The following is a 22,252-nucleotide window of genomic DNA, read 5'->3' as shown; positions in this document are numbered from 1 at the left end:
GTGCCCCGGTCCGGGAGGATCCCACATGCCATGGAGCGGCTGGGCCCGTGAGCCATGGCCGCTGAGCCTGCGCGTCCAGAGCCTGTGCTCCGCAACGGGAGAGGCCACAACAGTGAGAGGCCCGCGTACCGCAAAAAAAAAAAAAAAAAAAAAAAAAAAAGAAAAAAAAAAAAGTGTGGCTCAGGGTCTACCTGCATGAAATTCACTAAGGCACTTGTTAAAAATGTAGATTCTGAGGCTATGCCCCAGACCTCCTGAAGCAGAATCTCTGTGGATAGAGCCCAGGAATGTGCATTTTTAACCAGTCTTCAAGGTGATCCTCTTGTACACTAAAATTGAAAATTGCTGCTTAGAGGAAGTCCCAACATTGCCCTATAAGGCCGTTTATGACACGGAAGGAAGATGATAAGCTGCACTGTCTTCCTATATCTCCCACCTGCTTTATTCTCCAAGCACAGGTCTTTAACCTCATCTGTCCTCCCCTACAGCCGTGTCAGGCCTTCAGCATGGCTCCATGGATGAGAAAGGGGGAACCCAAGCCAGCACCAGGGTACAAGGGATCCAGCAACTTGGCTATGAGTTTCCTGAGCGCCAAAGCCAAAAGGCAACCAGGCTGGTTACACAGTCCATTCACTCAACAAGTATAGGAGGCTCAATATGTATCAGGCACTTTGCTGTATCAATATGTATCCGGCCCCGCCCACACCAAAGTAAAAGAAACAGATATGGCTCCTACCTTTACCCTCCCAGGTCCTGAGGAAGGGGAAAGCTTTTGCTTACATTTAGCTTCAATAGAAATTTCTTCACATGGGGTATACAGATTAAATAAATAAATAAACAAAGCAAGTGCTGTAACAGATTTCATAATATTGTTACCAATAGCACCTCTTAGTAAGGCTAAGTATCCCATCATAGTGAAAGCAATTGGAATTCAGATAAATGGTCCAAATAGAGAAGTTTCTTATGACATGAACTGCTCCAAAGATAAATCCTAAACTATGTAGAGAAAAGAAAGGACCATTTGCCCTTCAACTGTAGCAACATGGGAAATGCTTTGGATATAAGCAAGAGAGTGGGATATAAAATGTTATGCTCCATGAGGTGAAAATCTATATGCATATGAATAAAGATAAGAAGAGAATATGAAGATTTAAAAATAAAAAAAGACATAAGGGCTCAGGCTTCTGGGGGAGGGGGTGCTCTTAAATCTTAAAATAACGACTTATCATTGCCATCACCTGGCCCACTAGCTCTGCATCCAAGCCTATTTTAAATGCCTCCTGCAGCCTAGCTGAGAGCTAAGCTTGGAACCACTGGCTCCCTTAAGAGCCCCAACTCTACACCTACTGCTGTTCCAAAGCAAATGGAGTGACGTTATGTGACTTCAAGTGACTCTACGTAGACAGGCCCGCAGACAACAACAGCGCTCAAGGCTCAGCCACGTGAACTCCCTACCTTGTCGCACAGCCACCACACCACCGTGGGCCCCCGAGGCCACCATGACAAGAAACAACAGAGCAAAAGAAGGATTCCCATCCAGAGCTGATCCCCCAGAAGACCAGGTGATCTCTCCCCATGCCTCCTGGGCCACCTTATCATGGCTGCCAAGGAGTACCAGCCCGATACGCTCTTTTTCACTTGGCAGCACAGAGGATCACAAACAAGAAAGATAACAGGCAGAGAGACTCAGCAAACACAGCAAGCTCCTTCAGACCCTCGTGGATGACCCTGGTGGGCCCACCACATTCCCAGACACAGAAATCCAACACCTGTGGAGCCCCAGACAGACAGACAGCGATGAGTGAAACCCAGCCGCAGCCGCTGCACCTTTATAAAATATACAGCGTAAACTGAGAGGCTGCAGGGAAGCCACGGCCTTCACTCCCTAACCCCATGGGCACCAGCCTAGTGGGCACTGGCCCAACCCTCCCCAGGAGCTCACACCCCCCACGCCCACACCTACAGCACAGCCCCTGGATGGCTCCCTCCATCTCCAAGACAACACCCTCCCACTCTCAACCTCCAAACAGTACGGGCACTTACATATTCCTGAACTCTCTTGTTGGCATCTGTGCCTATCAGCCAGGACCAGGCCTCTGTCCCAGAGTTAACCTGGCACACAGGCCACGCAGCAGAGCCCCAGTTTTGGCATAACCATCTTGAGAGAGGGGGAGTTGCTGCCTAAAGCATATGATCTTACACAGAATCTTCTTGAGAGGAGAAAAAAAATCAGAGAAATGAAACCTCATCCCATTTGGGCAGGGAAAGAAAGATATCAGCTGGGAAAGATGGGACAAGGTTGAAAGAAGGTGAGGACTGGAAAGGGACATGATCACATCGGTTAGGGAAGTTCAGGTGGGTAGGGAAGGAGTAGAAAATGGTGGCCCAAGGCAGGCAGCTCCACAAAGTCACCACACCAGCTATCCTCATCCCAGAGTTCAGCTCCCAGCTGTCTCTCTCTCTCCCTCCCTCACCCCTGGGTCAGAGGACAGTGGTGCGATGAGGAAAGCAAAGCACTGCATCATTAACTGGAGATACCAGACACCAGCCCCATTTCTGATGCACCAGGGCTATGCTGTGTGGGCACGGGGAGGTATCCATTCTCAAACCGTCATCCCTGCCTGCGCCCTGCATTCTTGGCCAGAGGATGTCTGCCAAAGAGTCCAGCCCACCGCATTGTCCCGCCTCCCCATGGAAGGAGGGCATCTGACTGCCCACATATCTCTATGGCAACCATCGCCTCCGACTCAAGGTACCCAGAGAGAAAGAAAACAAACAAATAAGTCAACTTAATAGCCAATGTAGAGGAACAGCAAGAGACAGGGGCTGGGAGGGAGACAGCAAGACAATCCCTGCTTGTGGGGATGGAGAGAGGCCCTCCCAGCCAGGAGGCAGACACAGCCCTGCTAAACAGGTCCCAGAATAATTGACATGACAGAAGCCCACTGTCATTTTATAGCTTCTCCAATGCTTAGGGACATCTATTCCATCTCTTACCCCAGAGACACCCAGGTCATTACTAGCCATGGCCCACATCTTCTCCAGGGCATCTGTCCTGGCTCCTAATATATTTATCGCATCCTATTGCCTAGTCTTAATTCCTTTCTATGAGTCTCATAACCTTTGTCTTGGTGCTATACCCTGCAGCTCTCGATGACCTGACCCATCTACATACCTCCATACTCACCACACCTGTTCACAGAGCACTTCACACATTGTTGGGTCTATACCTATCAGATGAGGTGAGTTTGGCAAGCACCCAAAACAAGGTGCAGGGAGTGTAGGTTCAAGGTGTGAGAGACAGGGCCTGACCCTCCTGGCCTCAGGTACTTGGAAGGATCTCACAAGTTAGGCCCTCAGGCCAGGGCCTTCACAATTCTCAGACCCCGAGGCCAAGCTGCTTCCACTCCAACCAGGCCATTGATATTTCCAGACCATGAGGCATCAGCCTCCACCCAGGACAGACTGCATCTGCTGTTGCTGCACCACCAACTTTGTAATTTGATCAAAAAAGCAATCAAGTTCATCTGGCAGGATTTGTTCCCGAGAAGCCCTCGCCAGTAGCAGCCTCCCCTGATGTTTACAGATTCCCTTCCCTTGGGAGTCTGTTCTGCCGCCTGCTGGGCAGGGGGAGGCTGGATTTGTCAGAGCTGTTCACTTACTGCATTTTCATCTTAAGTCCCCACTGGGGCACAGGGATTCGGGACAGGCCTGGAGTGGTTACCACTGCCCCAAACACAGACTCCAAATGACCCAAATGAAGAGCTAGCCACCCACCACTCCCCATATCCTCCACCTCCATAAAAACCAAACTCCCTTGAGCCTTCACAGACTACTCTTCCCAGCAGCAACCTACATCTCTTACACCTTCATTCTTTTCTACCTGTTCCCCACACAATTCCTTGCCTGGTTTCAAAGTTCACCCACCCTGAAATCCCAACACTTCTCCAAGTGCTAAAACGCACAATCCCCAACTCCTGGAGCATCTTCAGAAGAATCCATAGCCCTTGGAGGCACCCTTGGGAGAGACCAAGATGGGGAATACTCACCCCGGGCAGATAATTTCTTGGTATTGATGATTTTTGCTGCATACTCCTGCGTGGAGGTTTTCTTCACACACCTGCGGACCACAGAGAAAGCACCCCTGGAGGGAGAAGGGGGAAAGAACTGGGAAACGGAGCAAACACACTTCAGGTCTGAGGACAGTGATGCTTCCAGCACTAGACCTTTAGTCAAAATCACATACACACACACACCAGCATAGTACCCATCACCATCCAACATGGGGCAGAAGGATGTGGTCTCTGCAGGACGCTCAACAGATGTGGGTGGAGGACCACCCTACTCCCACACCCACATCTAGTTCTGGGCAAACCAACAGCCCTAACCTCAGGCTGTGCGTCAGGCTGGTGGCAGATGCTTAAAACACACACCTGCTGCATCTCACGGACAGCCCTGCAGTCCTGGCCTAGAGGACCCGGAGAAGGCAAGAGACCCTGCCCTTTTCTCAGCAGGAATAGTTGGGGGTAGGAGGAGAGATTAGAAAGAGGGTATAATCCCCTGAGAGAGAAATCTCCCTCAACCATGGGGGAAGGTGAGGAAAGTAAGGCTCAAATCCCCCTCACCCGGCTTCATCCCACTGCATCCTGCCTCAACTGACAGCAGGGAAAGAGAGGATCCAGTTGTGGGTCTCAGACATCAACAGCTCCCCTTCCCCATGATATTTCCCTCTACGTCCGCGCGCCCCCCACCCCCCGCCCAGTCCCCCACGGGAGCTTCCACTCTCCAGCTCTGGAAACATCTAGGGGGGCGGGCAGGGCGGGGGCTGCAGTGGCCGGGCTCGCCGCCGCGGGTGGGGGTGGGGGGGCTGGGGCTGCTGCAGCGGCCTGCTCAGTGCGGAGGGGAGGGGGATGCTGCGGCTGCGGCGCGCGGCTCCCGGGACCGCTGCAGGGATGGGGGGAGGGGACGGGGGTGCTGCAGCACTGCCCAGCAGTGGGGCTGGGTTCCTGGAAGCTGCACTAGCCGGGGGCGGGGCCGGGTACCAAACATCCCCCCACACCCGGGCACCGCAGCGGGGTTGGAGCTACAGGGCCGGGGAGGGTCCTGAGTGCCAGGCGCATGGGACATAGGACGGGATGCTGAATGAGCTCCTGAACTGAGTGGGAAGGGGGCAGCGAGCAGGTGGGGTCGGGATGGGGGGCGCCTGAAGGCTGCAGGAGGGGCGGGGCTGGGGGCGCCCAGGAGCGCTCCAGGGGCTGCAGTCCCCGCGGCAGCGCGGGGTGCAGCAGCCCGGGCAGCTGCTGCAGGGCGCGGAGGGCGCTGCGGGGCAGGGAGCTGGGGGCGACGGGGCCCCCGGAGGCGGCTGGCGGGAAAGGCTGGGGGTGGGGCGGGCCGAGGGGGCGCTGGAGCGGCTGGTGCAGGGCCGGGGGGCGGGGCGAGGAGCCGCATAGCGCCCGGGCGGCTGGGGCAGGGTGGGGGGCCCCGGCGGGCGGCGGGCGAGCCGTACTTGCCGAGCTCCTCGAAGAGCTGGTAGTCGTCGGTGAAGCGGGTGCAGGTGGCGGTGGTGGCCATGCTGGCGGGCGGGCGGACGCGGCGGTGCAGCCCGCGCCGACGTCGGTGCACAGTCACCGCCGACCGGCCGAGGGAGCAAGAGGAGGAGACGGGGCTGAGCCCGGCAGCACCGCGAGACTTTACCGGGGAGAGCGAGGGAGGGAGGGACACCCCCGCGCCGCCTGTCCGCCCCGCCCCGCCCCCAACCCCGCCGGCCCCCCCGGCCCGGCCCCCGGCCCGCCCCCGGGGAGGGGCCTCCCACCGCCGGCCCCGCCCCACCCAAGGGAGCCGCCTGGGCTGGGTCGAGCGCGCGGTGGAGCGAAGGGGAGGTGGGGGGTGGTCTCAGCCCCGGGCCGCCAGGAGGGAGCTGAAAGGTTCGCGACCTGTGGGCTTGTCTCAGGGCGGACCCTACAAGTGCTCAGAACGTGCGTGCGAGTGTGTGTGTGTGTTGGGAGTGTGTAGGGGTCTGGACCACCGAGTTTTCTGGTGAAGCTCCACACTCGAGTCCGGCGCACACGATGTGGAGAGAGGGCCAAGGTCAAAAAGCCCGTGTCACACTGCACACTCGGGAGACGCCCCCAGTCTGTGCAGAGCCAGCTCTCAGCAGCCTTCCCTCGGGAAGCTGACAGTCTAGACTTGTGTAAGCATCAGGGCCGTTATTAGATAAAACCCTTCAGGCACGGTTTGTTCAGGGAGACCAGGCCAGGGCGAAGGATGCCGGTGGAACTCTGCCTTCCTGCACTCCAACCTTAGAGATGAGAGAATGTTCTCTCTCCGGCCAGCTAAGAAAGGGATGAAATGGGAACCATTTAGAAAAGGCTTTGTGCGGTGTGGGCTAGTAGAGCAAGTGGAAGGAAGAAAACAATAGCCCCATTTTCTCTCAGGCACCCTTTATTTTATGTTATGGCACTCATCACATTGTGTAATGATATGTTTACTGGTATGAGAGGCGGTAGAGCAAGAGCATGGCTGTCTTAAGAGTGAGCTCGGGGTCAGACTGCCTGACGTGGATTTCTGGGCAACTCACTGACCAGCTGTGTGACATCCGGCAAGTCACTTAGTTTGTCTGTGCTTCAGTTACCTGATCTGAAAACTGGGAAGAGTCATAGTAACTAACTACCTCACAGAGTTTTGATTATTAAATGGACTAAATCACTTAAAGTACTTAGAACAGTACCTGGTACCTAAGTAGAAGAGTGTTAGCTATCTGTTTAATGTTTGCCTTCCCACTAAATTGTTAACAGGGCAGGGCTTCTGCCTCCTTTGTTCGCTACTCTTTACTCAGCCCCAGACACTTAGTAAATATTTGTGGAATGAAGGGACTCCTTGGGGCCCTGGCTCCTGTCTCCACTGTTAGAGGATGGTAGGACGGAGGCACACAACTGTCTCGGCGGAGGAGAAACAGGCCGGGCAGGTTCCTGACCTGCCCGGGCAGCTGTACCCCAAGTCAGAGGCCAGCCCCTCCTGGGCAGGGCGGAGTTCAGCCAACTGCTGCAGCTCAGTCTTGATTACAGCAGGACGCCCACTGGGAGTTGGGCCTCCATTGTCAGCAGGCTGGCTCGCCCGGAGAAGGCAGCTGAGACGCTGAGAGGCGTCCCAGCCTCCCAGACCACCTCCCTGAGGGGGTGGGTGGAGCAAAGCTCCCAGGGAGGGCTCCTCTCCTTTCCTTAGCCAACAGCCCTTGGAGCTGGTTTGAGAACCAGACTGCCCAGTGGGGGTGATTAAGGGAATAGGAGAGGAAAAGCATTAATAGATTGCCTGGGAGGAGGGCAGAGGGCAGAAGGGAAGGGTTGAGGTGACAGAATATCATGCCCCACCCCTCCTCAGGGCAACAGGAAGTAAGGCGCTGAGGAGTAAGGCCACTTCCTATCTCGAAGCACCCGGGTAAGAGCCTGGTTCCAAGTCCCAGTGTGGGGCAGGGCAATGAGATTGTATACACGTGGATGACAGTAAATCATCCACCTTAAAGGCAGAAGTGACGGCTAGCCTGCACTCTAGTAACAAGGCTTGCATATTAATCATCAGTGTGCCACTCCTGAGCCCTCAAGGCAACTTGGTTCCCGACCTCCAGATGCTGAAACTTTATATTCATTAATGTAAGGTGGAGTGAGAAGATGGAGAGATGTCAGAACAAGCACAGACCAGGGCTGCCATGGAGGCCCCTAAGGTATCCCAAGGGAAAACAGAAAAACGGGATGACAGACCTGACCTGTTCCCGGCAGAGGGTGAGGGTTCTACTACCTCATTGCTCCCTCCCTCCCTCACTATTCTCAACAGCCTCCCTGACATGGCCGTAGTGGCCACTGGAGCCTACAGACACCTTTGTGTGCACACACAAACACACCCCGGCACACACACTCCTTGATCCCCCTTGCTGTAGCACCCATACAAGCTCCAGCTACCCCATGGCAATTAGAGTGAAGATACATATAAATAATAACGAGTTTGCCAGCTCCCTGCTCATCAGTATCTATGGCAACCTCATGGGGTCCAAGAGTGGCTATGTTCCATTGCAGCTGGTCCCCTGGGCAGCACCAGCACTCAGGCCATGCCCACAGAGCAGGGAAAGGATTTACACAGGAAATGGATTTCCTGATAATCACCAGAGGAGCCCCACTAGGCGAACCCTCCGTCATTCTGCTGATCTTTCTCTTTGGAGTCTCTGAAAATTACACCATGGGACTTCTCCTTGAATGAGAGAAACTTCCCTCCCTAATTTTGGAATGCAATTTTAGAGTATAAAGTTACTTACTCTTCAGAGTTGAGGAAAATGGGGCAGTTGAAAGTGAGGCTTTCTTTTTATTGAAGTATAGTTGACACAATATTATGTTAGTTTCAGGTGTACAGCAAAGTGATTCAGTTATATATTTTCAGATTATTTTCCATTATAGGTTATTACAAGATATTGAATATAGTTCCCTGTGCTATGCAATAAATCCTTGTTGCTTATCTATTTTATGTATCATAGTTTGTATCTGTTAATCCCATACTCCTAATTTACCCCTTCCCCTCTCCTTTTCCCCTTTGGTAACCATAAGTTTGTTTTCTATGTCTGTGAGTCTGTTTCTGTTTTGTCAATAAATTCATTTGTATTATTTTTTAGATTCCACATATAAGTGATATCATATGATATTTATCTTTGTCTGACTTGCTTCACTTAGTATGATAATCTCTAGGTCCATCCATGTTGCTGCAAATGGCAATATTTCATTCTTTTTTAAGACTGAATAATGTTGCATTATATATGTATACCACATCTTCTTAAACCAATCCTTTGTTGATGGGCATGAAAGTGAGGTATTTAAATGCAAGAGGGATGACACTCTTGGAAACAAAGAATAGGTACCTGCTTGTTATGGGATGTTGTAAAATAAATTTGAAGAGAATTCAGTCTTGTACTGCAAGGGGTTTTTAAATCCATACTTTAAATCCACAGAACCCTATGGGTTACATGGTCAAGCCCCAGCAGCTGCTTAATGTACTGGGGTTCCACATAAGATTTTGTTGAAAAAAAAGAGTCCCTGGCTAAAAAAAGTCCCTGAAAGAAGTTTGAAACCCACTGGATAAGAGGCTTCTGAGGTCCTCTCCAACTCTAGGATTCTATGACTAGTTTTGGAGAATTAGGGGTGATGAGGTCAATGGCCTTTCTCCAAGGACTCAGAAAATTTTTTGTTGTGAGGCATTTGAAACTAGTGAGAAGATACGATAATGAGGAAAAGAAACAATGAGAAAGACAAATGAAAACATTTAAATAAGCAATCCCCAAACTAGGAGGGGTTAAGGGATGCCCCTCTCTCCCCTGGATGACACTTCAAATCACAACCACGCACAGAAAAGCTGATATGCCCCATCCCCAAAGAGAACTACTCCCAACCAAGCCATTGTCTTTGGTGGGAGTATTTTCCCATCCCTCCTGTGTCTAAGAGCTTGAAAAAAGGGTTAAGAACCACGAATTAAATCAATGACCTCGGTATTTCTTAAAAGAGAAGCTGAGGAATTTTAAGTGAGGGGCTCAACTCCTACTGGGCATAGGGGATGAGATTTTGGGGTGACAGGCTGAGAATATTTGGAGTGAGAACTAAAGCATTTGGTGTGAGAAAACGAGGTGTTTGTAATAGGGTCTGAGATGCAGGGAATGAGCTGAGCTCAGAATTTCAGGTGTGTTGTAGGAATGAGTTTCAGGTGAGTTGTGAGAAGCCAAAATGATTGCAATGAGGGGCTGAGGGGCTGGCAGGGAGGAACTCCCTTCCATTTTGCAGCTAGAGGGCTGGTTCTGAAGGGCAGACTGATTCCTGCCTTCTGACCCTGCAAATCCAGGTCAGGGCTCCCTCAGCCTCTCGGCCCCTCCACCATTCCCCTATAGACTGTGTGCCCCTTGAAGACAGAGGGTACCAGATCTTTCTTTCTTGTATCCTCAACACCTAACACAGAGCCTGGCATATAGTAGGTGCTCAATAGGTATTTGTGGAATGCACGAAGTATTGGGGCAAGGGGTTGAGTTATTTGGGATGAAGAGGGAGCATTGATGGAGAGGTGACAGAGCTGTCATCAGAGGTAAAAGGGAGGAGCTGAGGTGAGGTGCATGTCCTGCACCAGCGGGCATGGCCTGGGCATGAACAGCAGCATGTGGGGCCCCCTGGTGGGCAGACCTGAGGTGCACAGGGCTCTTAGAGGGAGAGACAGGAAAGGCAGAGAAGATAATAAAAATCACAACTGTAGCTAACATTTAGGGAGAGCTTGCTACACGCAGGGTGCAGGCACTAAGCACTCAACATAAGCTATTTCATTTAACTCTCATCGCCATCCTGTGTGTGTAGGAGCCATCAGCCCCATTTTACGGAAGAGGAAACTAAGTTTAGAAAGGTAAAGCAGCTTGCCTAAGGGCAAATAGCTACTCTGTGGTAGAGCTGGGATAATGTGATTGAAGGGAAATGAATAGAAAGAGATGTGGGGGAGTAAATGGCATGGGGGTTCAATTCGGTTGTGCTCATACCACCAATAGGATCTAGATTAGAATCTTAAACCCAACTCACATTTATCCCAGTGCATCCCTAGTCCTGAATCCAGGGACTAGCTCAGAGGGGATGCTCATCCATTCATTCATTTCTTCATTTTATTAAGCACCTCCTCTGTTTCAGTCACTTGGGAAATAGAAGACAACAATATGACAAAGTTCCTGCCCTTGGGGAACTTACATTCTTGTAGGCAGGTGATGAAACTAGAAATAGGTCATTTTAGACTGGAGTAAGTTCTACAGAGAAAATAAAATAAAGCAATGAGGCAGAGAGCGAGGAATGGGGAGGGAATAGAGAACCACTTTAGCTGAAGTTCTCAGACCTAGCTGCCCTCACAAAGTGACTTTTAAGGGAGACCTAAATGATGGTAAAGAGGTGGTCATTTGGAACATATGTATATGTATAACTGATTCACTTTGTTATAAAGCAGAAATTAACACACCATTGTAAAGCAATTATACTCCAATAAAGATGTTAAAAAAAAAAAGAGGTGGTCATTTGAAGATCTGGGACAAGAGCATTCCTCAGAGAAGGAAGAGCAGCAACAGCCTGAGATAAAAATATCTGAGGGGTGGAAAGAATGCTGATGTGGTGGGAGCAGAGTGGGCAAGTGGGGAAGCAGGAGGAGGATAGGACCTAGAGCCCTAATAAACCCCACTGTCCTGGTACAACCACCCTAGTGCTTCTTCCACAAGGGCAGGCTGCCTCTGTCCTCATGGAGGCACAAGACTGGAAACTCCAGCTCAATGTGAGAAGATACCTTGATCAAGGGCAGACACAAATCTGGGCCTGAAGCCAGAAATGATGCTGTTCCTTGGATACCATAAAGAAGGGTGGTGGAGATGGGCACAGGATGAACTCTCAGCACTCTAGGGGCTCTGGGGTGGTGTGCAGAGGGATCCTTGCAGAAATAGCCAATGTTGTTTGTTGCTCTGCTTGTTACAAAGCCAATTTACTGACACTGAGTTGTGGTGAAGGATAGTACAGCATTTATTTCAGGGTGCCAAGCAAGGAGATCAGACAACTTGTGCTCAAAAGACCTGAACTCCTCTATGGCTTTCAGGGAAGGGTTTTTTTAATGCAACATTGGGGGTGAGGGTTGCAGGGTGCATGATCAGCTCAAGGACTTTCTTCTAATTGGTTGGTGATGATGTTTTGGGAATCTCAATCATCAACCTTCTGGTTCCAACCAGTCTGGGTTCTAGTGCTTGTGGTCAGAATATAGTCACCATCCTCTACCTGGGTCGGGGTGGAGGCATCTTAGTTTCTGCAGAACAACTCAAAGATATGCATCAGATTGTTATCTATATCCCTTTAGGAGGAACCAGGAGTCCTGTGATTATTCTAATCATTAACTACTTGAATCTGCTTTTTGGAACTTTGGGAAGGCCTAGGAGACTAAAACTTTTTCTATAACAAGAAACGGGGGGTGGGGGGAGCTTCCCTGGTGGCACAGTGGTTAAGAATCTGCCTGTCAATGCAGGGGACATGGGTTCAAGCTCTGGTTCGAGAAGATCCTGCATGCCGCGGAGCAACTAAGCATATGTGCCACAACTACTGAGCCTGTACTCTAGAGCCCGTGAGCCACAACTACTGAGCCCGCGAGTCACAACTACTGAAGTCCACACGCCTAGAGCCCATGCTCCGAAACAAAGAGAAGCCTCCGCAATGAGAAGCCCGTGCACCACAACAAAGAGTAGCCCCCGCTCATCGCAACTAGAGAAAGCCCAAATGAACTTTTTGGCCAACCCAATATTAACGATAATAATTATTCCATTGCCACCCTTGACCAGGTTTCTTCAGTTTTTTTCAGCTCTGACGGTGACTTGACTATCTTGCTAATGACGTACGGTCAGAATCTTGGAGTCAACTTTGACTCATCCCTCACCTTGCTTGGGGGCAGAGCTGAGTTTGAATTCTGCCACTTACTAGTTACGTGACATTGGGCAAGTTACTTAAACTCTCTGAGCTCTGTGTTCCTCATCAGGAAAATAAAGATGTCATAACTTTGCTGTAGGGTTGTTATAATAATTTAATAAGAAAATGTGTTGGTGAATGGCTCAATGTCTGATGCTATATAAATGGTAGTTGTTATTATTATCATCCTGTGTATCATCAGGAACTGACACCAGTAAATTTTTCCCTTTAAATATCTTTGTATCCATTTCTTCTTTTCTATTTCCCTCCCACCATCCTAAACTAGGTCTACCTCACCCTCCAGAGTTATTGCAGTAGCCGACCTAACTTTACTAACTACATTTTATATTTCTCTTCCTTTCTTTTTTTTTCTTCTTTTTTTTTTTTTTTTTTTTTTTGCAGTACACGGGCCTCTCACTGTTGTGGCCTCTCCCGTTGTGGAGCACAGGCTCTGGACGCGCAGGCTCAGCGGCCATGGCTCACGGGCCCAGCCGCTCTGCGGCATGTGGGATCTTCCCGGACCGGGGCACGAACCCGTGTCCCCTGCATCGGCAGGCGGACTCTCAACCACTGCGCCACCAGGGAAGCCCTCTCTTCCTTTCTTTCTTCTTTCTTTTCCCCTTCCTCCCTCCCTCCCTCCCTCTCTCCCTTCCTTCCTCCTTTCATGAAATATTAAACACCTACTCTTTTTAGGGCACTGTCTCAGTGCTGGGGATGGGGCAGTGGATGAAATACATGTTGTCCCTGCCCTCAGGAAGCCTACTTCTAGTGAAAGGGACACACTATAAACAAACAAATATTTAATACATCAGCGAGTGCTAAGTGCTATGAGGAAAGTTAAAGCAGGGAAAGGGGTGGGAGGTGCTATTTAATGCCGGGTGGTCAGGGAAGGTCCCTCTGCTAAGCCCAACATATATGCAGAGATCTGCAGGAAATAATATCATTTTAAGTAGGTCACATCTTTGCTGAAATGTTGTTTCCTTCAGAATTAAGTATGGGACTTCCCTGGTGGTGCAGCGGTTAAGAATCCGCCTGCCAATGCAGGGTACATGGGTTTGATCTCTGGTCTGGGAAGATCCTACATGCCGCAGAGCAACTAAGCCCGTGTGCCACAACTACTGAGCCTGTGCTCTAGAGCCTGCGAGCCACAACTACTGAGCCTGTGTGCTGCAACTACTGAAGCCCATGTGCTCTAGGGCCCGCGTGCCGCAACTACTGAGCCCGCGTGCTGCAAGTACTGAAGCCTGGGTGCCTAGAGCCCGTGCTCCACAAGAGAAGCTGCCACAATGAGAAGCCCGCACTCTGCAATGAAGAGTAGCCCCTGCTCGCCACTACTAGAGAAAGCCCGCGCGCAGAAACGAAGACCCAAGGCAGCCAAAAAAAAAAAAAAAAAAAAGGCCACAAACATTAAAAAAAGAAGAATTAAGTATGAATGTTCATGTATAACTTTCTAGACCCTCTGTAATTCTATGTTATCTTGTGATTTTGTACCGCTCCCAGAATGCCCCTGCTTCTGCAGACACGCTCAACATGCTTAAGAATGCACATCATTAGATTAATAGTACTTATCTTTGATAGTGGTATTACTGTGAACATTTTTCCTTAAATGTGCTTTCTAAATTTTTTATGATGAACTTACTTGAATAACAACAACAATAGTGTCAAATTTTCTCTTCCCCATCACCTTATTTTAATCTTCATATAACCCTGCAAGGTGAATTTTATTATCCCCGTTTTACAGATGAGAAAAGTTAGGCAAGAGAGTTTGCACTGATCCTCTGCACACAGCTTTTGAAATGTTTGGCACCTGATGACAGGCTCGCTGTTTGCTTTTAAAAAATTTTAGTTTTGCCTTCATAGTTAGATCATAGGTTTCTTCACGGCAGAACCCTTGTCTTTTTCTTTTATCCCCTCTCCTCTCTCCTCATGCTTTTATCAGGGTGCTCTGTACTGTACATAATGGGTATTTTTTTTTTCATAATGGGTATTTTTTAATGAACTGGCCTGTTGCATGGCTGGTCTATGGTTCTGATATGGTCCATTAATTTGCTAGTGGTGCCATCTTGTACGCTCTTGACCCTGGGTCCAACGATGGAGAACCTGGAGATCCTGGGGGCAAAGAGGTAGGGAAGCTGGACCTCCACCCAGAAAGGGCAGTGATTTTGCTTGTCCACTAGAGGCCGCAGTAGGCCCAGTTTTAGAGAGTCAACAAGGCTGTGGATTACTCAGCCGACCCCACCCCAGGAGTCATTTCCAACACCAAGTCTGTCCTAAAACCCAAGCCTCTAGAGATGGCCTATCAGTGACCCCGGCTTCACTTTCTTCCAACAGATCAGATCCCACACTTGGAATGAGTTAGCTCCAGAATAGAAGTTGCTGATGGCAGCTAGATAGCAGGAGAGTACCAGTAAGTTCCAGATGGCCCTGAATTAGCCAAGGACCGTGTATGGAGCACCCTATTGAGTACCAAGGAGCCTGCTGTGTACCATGTAGTGTGCCAGACTCTGGGACTAGCTCTGTGAACAAGATGGACTCTGTTCCTGCCCTCCCAGCTCTTATGATCTAAGGAGATATGCAGACAATTAAACCTAAAACCTAAAATAAGCTGCTGACATGATTTCTGTTCCAGGATTAGTTTTCTTTGGGTCTCATTTCACTGTGGATCATCCCATGTGGTATCTCTTGCTCTAAAGAAATTAAATAAAGGCAAGAAGCAGAGAAAGAACCTTTGCCCACATTTGGAGACTCACACTGCAGGGCCCCCTCCTCTCTCAAGGTGGAAGGATTCCCAGTGGCTCCTGGCAGATCTGAGGGTGTCTGGGGGCAAGGAAGTGGCAGGCCACCTCACTACAGCTTTTCTGCTTTCCTTTCTCCAAGGAGAGTTTTGCTTGGGAAGGGAAGTAGATTTCCCATATTTGGGGCTACGACCCAGACTGCTGGCTTTCTCACTGCTTTCTCTTTACTTCTTTCTTTTCTTTCTTCCTTGTCCTCAGGTTATCAATCAATCAGTATATTTATCCGATGAGTAGTATATTCAGGGCACATTTTTTTACCCAGAAGCATGAGTTTAAGGAAGTTACAACAGAGCTGAGGAGATAACTAGAGAGAGGGCTAGAGGTAGACACCCACGCAATGCAGCATTTTGATAAATGCAAATTGGTAGCTGCAGACAGTCATTGGTCGATCCCTGGGGGCTGAGTTAGTCGGGGGAGGTTTCCTTCCTGGACGAAGTGACCAGGGCCTTCTAGGCTGAGCCCTCTGCCCCATGGGGGGTTTCTCTGGATAAGGCCTCCTCAGAGAAGAGGGAGAAGGGTGAAACATGCCCCCACGCCCCAGCTGTTCATTCCACTGTGCCTGAACAAGGGCTCAGAGGCCCATGTGCTCAACATTCCTGAGAAGCAGCTTCTGAGTCAGAGCCCCAGAAACAGCTGAGGCAGCTTCAGGCTGGAGTCTTGGCTCTCTTTTCCCTTTTTCTGTCCAAAAGCAACACCCTCCCTAGCTATTTGGATGTGACCAGAAACCCAAGCAGGGATCTGGTTAGGAGCCTGGCACAGCCAGTCTATAAAACGTATTTGGTCCCTGCATCCCTTCCTGGGCAGCAGCCCACAGCTAAAGGCATGTTCCCAATGCCACCTGTGCCAGGAAGTCCAAGGGGTAAGGGAGACTCACCCTATGACTACAAGTTGCAGCTCCCTATGCGGCCATTATTGGGCTGCCCTCTGGAAGGGGGGTCTTAACTGGGAATCGGCTTGAGTTAAGACAGCAGCATTCCCTGAGCAATCTGCCAGTGCCTCCTCACTGCCTGGGCGTGGGGCCCAAGACATGCCAGGGCGATGCCAGAGAGCTGATTCAGGGGGCGGCATAAGGGGAAGAGAAAAACCCTTTACACCCACCAGCTAAGAGAAAAGACAAAGCTGCCCTGATGCCTGTTGTGACCACCCTGTAGTGCCAGACCATCCACAGAGTCTGGGGTGGGTCTATTCCTCAGCCACTGGTCCACTAAGGCCCACATTTCCTGGGGCCACCAACAGAAGGCCAAGGCTCCCCTTCTCTCTCTGAACTCCCCTCTTCCTACGAAGACCTCTAGATGTGCCGGTCTAGGTTCCCAAACCCCCTTCTGCTACTGATTCAGGCCCTGCCATTGTCACTTTCCTGAGACTATGACCTTGGGCAAGTCACTTGCTTTGGTAAATCTTAGATTCCTTATATTTAAGGTGGGACAAATCATACCTGCCTGCCTCATAGGACTGCAGTAAGGGTCAAATGAGATCATGTCTATGAAGGTAACATATACTATGAAGCACTTATATAATAAGGTATTTTTATTGTCATGTTTATTCCTATGATGGGAATTATAGACACTGGCCCCTGAACCTCAGAGTCTTCCTCTTTGCCTCTTTTGTCAGACAAGTTACTCTGAGTCCAGTGCTGAATCCTAACCCAGTCCTGGGCCTCAGAACCATGGAGCTCTTATGCCTGGGGCTGTGATGCCAACTCAGGGAAGCAGCCCCCTCACCCCGAGCTCTGTTAAACCGGTTCTTTCCCTTCTAATCAGACTCCCCCTGTCCAGTTTGCTTGCAGTGATGACAAAGGAACTTAAAATAGCACAGGCTCTGCAAACACTGCTGGAGACGGCTTGGGCATAATATGTTGCCTGTCACCCGTGGGCCTGTCTGGGCATCTCAGCCAGGTGCAGCCCTCTACCCTGCAGGTCTGGCTTGTCTTCCTCTATGCAGCACCAGGATGACAGTGCCTCCAGTCAGCACTTTGGGTGCCTGAATTGGATGACTACCCAGAAAGCTGGCTTGACTAGAGGTGCCAAGGGACGGGGCTCTCAGCTTCCCCCACCAGCTCCTCACACCCACACTCTTGGGACCTCTCCTTGCACCAAGAGGCCAGGTTAGCTGGGCTAAGATCATGCAGAACAGCAGCTGTCTCATGGCTCTGGGGAGGGTTGCTTACTGGGAATGAGGAGAGTCTGATTCTGAGGACCCTGCAGCTAGCAGGTTCTGGCTTGTCACTGTTGCTGCAGAACCAGTTTGGTGTAGGCGACTGCTGGGTCTGCCTCAGCTCTGAAACTTCCCATGGGGCCTTCCCGTGATTTACCCTGGTGGGAGTGGTGGCTGCCAGGGCTCATTCAAATGAGGAAGCATGCAGCAGGGAGCCGCGGGTGCTGCCATTCCAGCAACCGCAGCATTGCTGAGCCCCTCTCTAAGCAGTCACTGCCACCCAGCATGGGTTTCCACCCTTAGAACTTTCTCATCCAACTCTTTCTTTCTTTTTTTTTTTTTTTGGCTGCGTTGGGTCTTCGTTGCTGTGCACGGGCTTTCTCTAGCTGTGGTGAGTGGGGGCTACTCTACGTTGGGGTGAGCGGGCTTCTCATTGTGGTGGCTTCTCTTGTTGCAGAGCACGGGCTCTAGGCGTGCAGGCTTCCGTAGTTGTGGCACACGGCCTTAGTTGCTCCTTGGCATGTGGCACCTTCCCAGACCAGGGCTCGAACCTGTGTCCCCTGCATTGGTAGGTGGATTCTTATCCACTGTGCCAACAGGGAAGTCCCCCAACTTTTTCTTACAAACCTCTCAGGCTTCCCTGATGGCGCAGTGGTTAAGAATCCATCTGCAGTGGACACGGGTTCGAGGCCTGGTCCGCGAAGATCCCACATGCCGCGTAGCAACTAAGCCCGTGTGCCACAACTACTGAAGCCCGCGCGACTAGAGCCCGTGCTCTGCAACAAGAGAAGCCACCGCAATGAGAAGCCCGTGCAATGCAGTGAAGAGTAGCCTGCGCTCACCACAGCTAGAGAAAGCCTGTGTGCAGCAACGAAGACCCAACACAGCCAAAAATAAATAAATAAATAAATATAAATTTAAAAAATAATAATAAATTCTCTTTCCATCATTAAAGCCAGATCTTGATATCTACTGCTCCAGGGTCACAACCAAAGTGCAAAGAGAAATAGATGTTATTTCTTGGCTTTTGTGCTTCTAAATGTCAAGGTCCTGGTGAATCAAGGGATTTTCAAGAATAATTTTGCGGGCCTCCCTGGTGGCGCAGTGGTTGAGAGTCCGCCTGCCGATGCAGGGGATACGGGTTCGTGCCCTGGTCTGGGAGGATCCCATATGCCGCGGAGCGGCTGGGCCTGTGAGCCGTGGCCGCTGAGCCTGCGCGTCCGGAGCCTGTGCTCTGCAACGGAAGAGGCCACAACAGTGAGAGGCCGGCATACCGCAAAAAAAAAAAAAAAAAAAAAAGAATAATTTTGCAATCTTTGCCTCATTAACTTATTTTAGAATCTACCACCACCCCCACAAACACACACATAAATGCGGAAGATGGAAATCCACTGTATTATCTGTCTCTCCCTCTAGATTGAAGCTCCATGAGGACAGACAATATGCTTGTCTCCATCATTGCTGGATCCTCGAGTTCAGCAAAGTGCTTAACATGTAGCAAGTACTCAATAAACCTTTGTTGGTTGGATGATGGATGATGGGTGATAGGTGGATGGATGATGGAGGAGGGATGATCAGAACTGTGAGGACCAGCGCTGTGCAAGATGCACCTGGAGATAGGCTGATACTTAATGTGATGTAGCTACCTGCCAGCTTGGGAGGAGAGTGACGAAGGTAATGAGGTGGCTGAACTACTGCAATTGAACAGTCTCCCTAAAGGCCTACACTTCTACAGTAAATCTCACACTCTATTTTCCCCCAAACCAAGATCTCTGGATTAGAGCCTTATCCCCAGGCAGTGCAGCCACCTCTGAGTCACTGCACAGCACTGCTATAGCCCTTAGGGCTCAGACTATGCACACCATCTGACATGGATTCCTAACCCAAACCAAAAATTCCACCTAACCTCCTACTGTGACCCTGCTCGTGACTCCCTCCCTACCCTAGACCAAAACTTTGCTTTGACCCAGTTCCAACCGTGATCTTGATCACAGTTGTTTTTACATCCCTGGTGCCAGTCTTGACCTTGATTCCCATCTTGACCCTAACCTTGGCCCAGAAACGTCCTTGCTTCTGATCCTGAGTTTATTATAATATTATACATCTGTGCTCTTTTGGTTTTTACCTAGAGCTTTTACACATATTATTTAATTTTATATTTACAACTCTATGTAATCATCCCTGTTTTACAAATGAGAAAACTGAGACTCTGAAAAATGCCCAGGGTCACACAGCTAGTAAATCAGGGAACCCAGATGAAATTCAGGTCTTCCTGCTCTAAATCTAGGGCTGCAGGTGTCTGGGTTACTGAAGCTCCACATATAGGTCTCCATTGCCTTTGTGGCAAACTGATCCTAGATAATCAAAGACCTCAGGGTTTTAATAGTAGTGCTGATAATTATAATTACGTTACCTTACTGGACAATTTCTCTGCGATAAGCAAAGTGCTAAAAAGTTCTTCATATATTATCTTACTTAGTACCCACCACAAGGCTATGGAGCTCTGTAGCCCCATTTTACAAGTGAGGAAACCATGGCTTCTGGAAGTTAAGTAACTTGCTCAAGGCCACACAGCTAGTAAGAGGCAAGACAGAATTTGAACCCAAGTCTTTGTGACCTTAAATGCAGTTTAGGGACTTCCCTGGTGGTCCAGTGGGTAAGACTCTATGTTCCCTTTGCAGGGGGCCCAGGTTCAATCCCTGGTCAGGGAACTAGATCCCACATGCCACAACTAAGAGTCCACATGCTGCAACTAAAAAGAGCCCTCATGCTGCAAGGAATATCCCTTACTCGGCAGTGAAGATCCCGTGTGCCACAACTAACACCCGGCGCAGCCAAATAAATAAATAAATAAATATTTTTTTAAAAATGCAGTTCACTTCAACCTTTACCAAGAAATGGGATGGCAGCAGGGAGCAGCTAGGAGCCTGGGTCGTGCAACCATGTTCCCACCATACCTTTTGAGCTGTAGTGCCAAATTCCAGAGTATTGTGTTTGATCACTAAAACTGGGTCAAAAATGAGTCAGGCCTTGGTAGGACTGACTCACTGTGGTGTCTGTCAGCTCTATAAGGAGACAGGAAGCTTCAGAGGGCAACTGTCAGCTGACCCCTGCAGAGTGGATGAAGGTCCCAGAAGCAACCACCGCAAGCTCTGTGGGGGTTAAACGTGGAAACCCACATGCCTGCCAAAGAGAGACCCAGACTTAAGACTCATTTTAAAAATCAGATTCACTTTGTTATACAGCAGAAACTAACACACCATTGTAAAGCAATTATACTTCAATAAAGATACTAAAATAAATTAAAAAATGAAAATTTAAAAAAAAAAGGAAAAAAAAATCAGACCTACCAATCCCCATTTCTTTCTCCATACTCAGCTCTACCCCCTAACAGGGCTCCATTTTGGTCAACTTCTCTGTCTTTCATCTCGGACTCCCATACTTCACCCATTTCCTTCATGGACAGGTTTCTTTGTCTCTGTCCCAGTCCCCATCCCCATCTCAGCTCAAGACTCTGAATATCTGTGCTGCCACCTTTTCATGTCCTGTTTCTCTGAGTCTTATTCTCACTGCCTTGTCAATCCCTATGTCATGGGGCCCTCCTTTTTTGCAATTATATTTTTGTAAAATACACATATTATAAAATTTACCATTTTAACCATTTTTAAAATTTAAGTATAACTGCTTTACAATGTTGTGTTAGTTTCTGTTGTACAACGAAGTGAATCAGCTATATAGAGACACACGTAGAGAACGGACATGTTAACCGTTTTTAAGTGTACAGTTCAGTGGCATTAAGTACATTCACTTTGTCGTGCAACCATCACCACTGTTCATTTCCAGAACTTTTTCATCATTCTGAACAGAAACTCTGTATCCATTAAACAATAATTCCCCATAACCCCTGGTAACCTCTACTCTATTTTCTATCTGTATGAATTTGCCTATTCTAGGTACCTCATATAAGGAGAGTCATACAATATGTAGCCTTTTGTGTCTGGCTTATTTCACTAAACAGTGTTGTCAAGGTTCATCCATACTGTAGCATGTGTCAGAATTTCATTCATTTTTAAGGTTGAAAAATATTCCATTGTATGCCTATGCTACATTTGGTTCATTCCTTTATCTGTCAATGGACAGCTGTGTTGCTTCACCTTTTGGCTACAGTGAATAATGCCACTATGAACATGGATGTACAAGTATTTGTTTCAGTCCCTGCTTTCAATTTTTTGGGGTATATACCTAGCAGTAGAATCGCTCGATCATATGGTAGTTCTATGTTTAACTTTTTGAGGACCTGCCAAACGGTTTTCCACAGTGGCTGCACCATTTTACATTCCTACCAGCAATGCGCAAGGGTTCTAATTTCTCCTCATCCTCACCGACACTTGTCGTTTTCCACTTTTTTGATAAAAGCCATCCTAATGGGTGTGAAGTGGTATGTGAGATCCCTTTTGAACACAGCACTCCACAAGTCCAAGTGTTCCAGATTCCCAAGGTCTGTTCTGCTCCCTGGGGACCCCATGAAGCTGCCTGGCTCTGAGAATTGGTATTTCCAGCCAACACACTTCTTTGTCCCTGTACCCTCTGACCTCTCTTCCAGGCTCTGACAAGCTGCTGCCCATCTCTCTGCCTTTTGCTTAGGAGAGTTGGACTGAGAAGTAACACAGACTTCAGGAAGAATACAAATTCAATTTCTTTAGGCCCCACAATCATCTGAGCTCTTTTTTCCATGTGGTCTTCCAGACCAGAGACAACTGTGCTGGCTCCGTGGGACCAGCTTTATGACTTTGACCTGCCACTGACCTCAGAACTACAAAA

At 49.2% G+C, this 22,252-nt stretch overlaps 1 protein-coding gene across 11 annotated transcripts in view; it reads right to left on the bottom strand.

Annotated features, from left to right (window-relative positions):
- The window catches only part of CAMK2G (calcium/calmodulin dependent protein kinase II gamma), a 55,641-nt gene extending 49,954 nt beyond the window's left edge, over positions 1–5,687 (bottom strand). For all 11 annotated transcript variants that reach the window (XM_081227505.1, XM_081227512.1, XM_081227508.1 and 8 more), the window contains exons 1-2: positions 5,507–5,687; positions 4,050–4,144 (exon numbers count right to left, since the gene is read on the bottom strand). In XM_081227505.1, the coding sequence (XP_081083631.1) occupies positions 4,050–4,144; positions 5,507–5,571 (160 nt within the window). In that variant the 5' untranslated portion in view covers positions 5,572–5,687. The remainder of the gene's footprint in view (positions 1–4,049; positions 4,145–5,506) is intronic.
- Between the last annotated feature and the right edge of the window lie 16,565 nt (positions 5,688–22,252).

Source organism: Mesoplodon bidens (assembly GCF_964165515.1).
Source record: "Mesoplodon bidens genome assembly, chromosome: 1".
NCBI classification, from domain to species: domain Eukaryota; kingdom Metazoa; phylum Chordata; class Mammalia; order Artiodactyla; family Ziphiidae; genus Mesoplodon; species Mesoplodon bidens.
The sequence above is the reverse complement of the archived record's forward strand: the minus strand, read 5'-3'. Positions and strand labels throughout refer to the sequence as shown.